Here is a 3532-nt window from a genome sequence, read left to right as displayed (position 1 = left end):
AACGTGTGTGTGAATGGGTGGATGACTGGATATGTAAAGCGCTTTGGGGTCCTTAGGGACTAGTAAAGCGCTATATAAATACAGGCCATTTACCATTTATATATATATATATATTTGAATATTTACTTATTACTTGTAGTTACTGAAATTACAAAAAAGAACAAAAACCCCCTGCTTACTATTTACCATTTAAAATAAAAACAAACAAGTATGAAATAGATAACAGAAATATCTGTCAGCATATGCAGGTCCAGTTTAGAACAGAGCATCTTCAAAGCTGCGCTGTTTTAAAGTGGACCTGTGATTTTAATAAAGCAGGATATTGTATACAGTGGATAAGAGACGGTGAAATAACGGCATTGTTAGCAGAAGAAAGAGTCCCATCTCCTCTGTGTTTGTTGTAATCCAGTCTTCTCTGTTTGGTGTTGTGGTTGCTTCTCAAACTATGTTTCCCTTCCTTTCAAACTGTTGGTCCTTCCTGCTTTTATGAAAATATGGCAGTAAATATGATTGAGTTGTGAGTCCTCTGAAGGCTCCTTTTGGCCATGTATTGCCAGTTATTGTAGCGCACATCAGAGCTGTTTACTGCACGTTACAAAGCCATACTGATGTTTTGAGTTAGGAGGACTCAGTTAACACAATGTGGACATAGCTCTTTCAAAGTGGGTCTCCTCAATGTCAGAGGTAGTAGACCGGAATGACTTGGTTGACCAGGAGTTGTTGTGGTTCAGGACGTTAGGCCATCTGATCAGCAGGTTGGTGGTTTGAGTCCTGGCTGCTTCAGTCTGCATGCTAAAATGATTTGTTGGAGAAGTTCCTTGGACTGGCAACGTTAGTTAGAAAGTACTTAGACAAAACATAACTTTTTCAAATTAGATATATTGTATAAAGTACTTTGAGTCCTCAAGGGGAGTAGAAAAGTGCTCTGTATTTTATTTTGAAAGACTCACCCCTGTTCTTGAAGCACAGCTTCCTGCTGTGTTCTATAATAGATGCAGATCATTGTTCTTTTGTGAATGTCAGTCCTGACAGTCTTGCCTACTGTTTGCTGACAGGAAGCTCATTTTCATACACATATAGAGACTTTCTGAAGAGTCTGAATGTTTGTAAATGACAAAAAGCTATGTTGTCATTTTAAGGAATTAAAAAAAAATCTTTAAACTTTCTTTTCCACTTTGCTGTTATTTGCGTTGCCTCAAAATATAAACTTTTTTTTTTGCATTTTGAAGTACACCTACAAGAGAAACAGGGGTTCAAAAAGCAAAGTAAATGTCAGGTATATATGTCGTGATATCCTGCTGTGTCTTGTACCCCTGATATGACGCATGTTTAAGCTGCTATGCAGATCCTCACCGGATGTGCTTTATTTTGACAGCGGCGGGAGGAAATATTATTACCTGGTTCCTTGTAGCTTGACAGTGGCGACAGCGCAGAGCTGCAAGTGGAAAGTCAAATACATCTTTGCGCTTCTGGCTTTTTGCACAAAATGAGAGGAAATGCGAGTTTTTGCCTATGTGATCACAGCAGACACGAGTTTAGACCCTGATCGTGTGTGTGACTGACACGACTCTGAAACTGAAGCTGCACTTGTGAGAATTATCAGTTAATTGGGCCATTCAGGAACTGTAAAAAAGGAGGAAGACGAAGAAGTGATGGAGGACCCGTTACGAAATTAACCCAGAACTTAAAAAAATGACGTTGATTTTAAATAAGGCGGCTAAGAGCACGTTTTAAATGACCTACAACATTTAACTGAGATTCTTTTTTTTATTTTTATTTTGCTTTACCATGCGTAACAGATGGATACGCCGGAGGTTGCTTGTCTTAATTTTCACCTTCTTCATCATTCTCTACGTGGATTTTCAGCTTCGAACCAGCAGCCTTCCCAAAGTTATAGTGGTTCACCATCCATCACCCGGTGCGATCCACCACCGGACCATCCAGCAGGCTACCTTCCTGGTCAGGGACGTGCAGAACCCGGCGAAAAGTACCAGAAGCAGCGGCGAAACAGCATTGGCCGATGGAGGTCGCTCGGTGCCCGAGGACGCACATGTCAGCCAGCCCGAACTGAAGGTGGAGGACGTCTACATAGCTGTGAAAACCACCGGGAGGTTCCACAAGACGCGCCTCGCGCTTCTTTTGGAGACCTGGATCTCCAGAACCAAAGCGCACGTGAGTGTGATGTCTGTTTCCTGAAACATCTTACTCTTCTCATCACACAGCAGCTCGTGATTCAAGCAAACCACCAGATTTTTAAAAACGATTTAAACTCTCTCCTATATTTAGTAGAACATTCGTTTAAAAATATTTACGCAATCACAGGAAGCTGTTGATTTAAGCGAACCCGTGAACAAAACAGATAAAAGAGGAACTCCAATGCATTTATTAATCCTATAATGGTATGACAGAATGAAACTGATATAACACGTAAAGCTCAAGAGTTTAATTTCTTAGAAATATTTCAGGCAAAACAAAGAAGAAAAAAGTAAACATGTGATCTGTCAAACCATGTGCCATGACTCTAAAGATGAAGTGAAAACACTCACTTCCTTTCTGCTCTGGTGCTGCAGGTCTGATGGCTCATTAAAGTTAAATTTAGTTTCTTTTGTTTATCACTTCATGCTAGTCTTGTCCCACTAGCATGAAGAAAAACACCCCAAACAAACAGAGAGTAACATAAAGAAATCAGTTCTGTTTTGGTTTTACAGTCTGCACGTCTCACTTCACGACTATGTAAGGGTCTATTTTTAAATATTGGCATAGAGTGTCAAACCTGTTAGAAAGCCTGATCTGTGAGGTATTGGGTATTCAGCTTAAAAGTCTTTTGCTACAGCTCATCCAACATTTTGAACATACAACAGTGGTGGTACTTGTGGTGCAGAATTTCAAAGGGGTTTGGGACATTTTTTTTCACCCTTTTCCTTCATCTGGGTAATTTCTGTTACTATACTTAGAAAACTAGTTACTGGCATGTATACAATACAATATATTTATTTTTTCAGGAACATATCTATCTTATACTTCAGTGCCATCAGCCTAAAGATGTTTGAGTTGTCTTAACCTGACCTTTAAAATCAGACTTCCTTTAGGTTCTGGAAACAACCCAAGTTACTCTGAGTCGCTTGTATCGGCTTAGAGGTTTTCATTGACCACTGTGCCTGTTTGTGTGTCAGTGCTGTCAAATATGCAAGTCAGTGAGCAGTTTCACTATTTAAAATTTCAGGATTCTTCTATTTAAATACACACATACAGTGTACAGAATGTACATACAGAGTTCATTTCCTTTTTGACACCAGATGAAAGAGCTGAGGAAGCACATTTCTGTTAGCTTCTTTTCTTTTCACATCTCGGAGCGCTGAAAGACATTTTTAAAGACGCCTTGGTTTATACTCTTCCTCTTTCTCTTTGCAAACACAAAACAAAATGTTGCTTTAGCGTTTGTCGATGGTAGTGCCTGCACACACACACACACACACACACACACACACACACACACACACACACACACACACACACACACACACACACACAC

At 39.9% G+C, this 3532-nt stretch overlaps 1 protein-coding gene across 1 annotated transcript in view; it reads left to right on the top strand.

Annotated features, from left to right (window-relative positions):
- Positions 1 to 1370: 1370 nt before the first annotated feature.
- Positions 1371 to 3532, top strand: part of mfng (MFNG O-fucosylpeptide 3-beta-N-acetylglucosaminyltransferase) — a 28153-nt gene continuing 25991 nt past the window's right edge. The window contains 1 exon segment of the mRNA XM_013914565.1: positions 1371 to 2172. Coding sequence (XP_013770019.1) covers positions 1789 to 2172 — 384 coding nt within the window. The 5' untranslated portion in view covers positions 1371 to 1788.

The sequence above is a fragment of the Pundamilia nyererei genome, unplaced genomic scaffold (assembly GCF_000239375.1).
Source record: "Pundamilia nyererei isolate P.nyererei 1_Seehausen unplaced genomic scaffold, PunNye1.0 scaffold00205, whole genome shotgun sequence".
Taxonomy (NCBI): domain Eukaryota; kingdom Metazoa; phylum Chordata; class Actinopteri; order Cichliformes; family Cichlidae; genus Pundamilia; species Pundamilia nyererei.
This window is presented reverse-complemented; position numbering and strand designations above follow the sequence as displayed.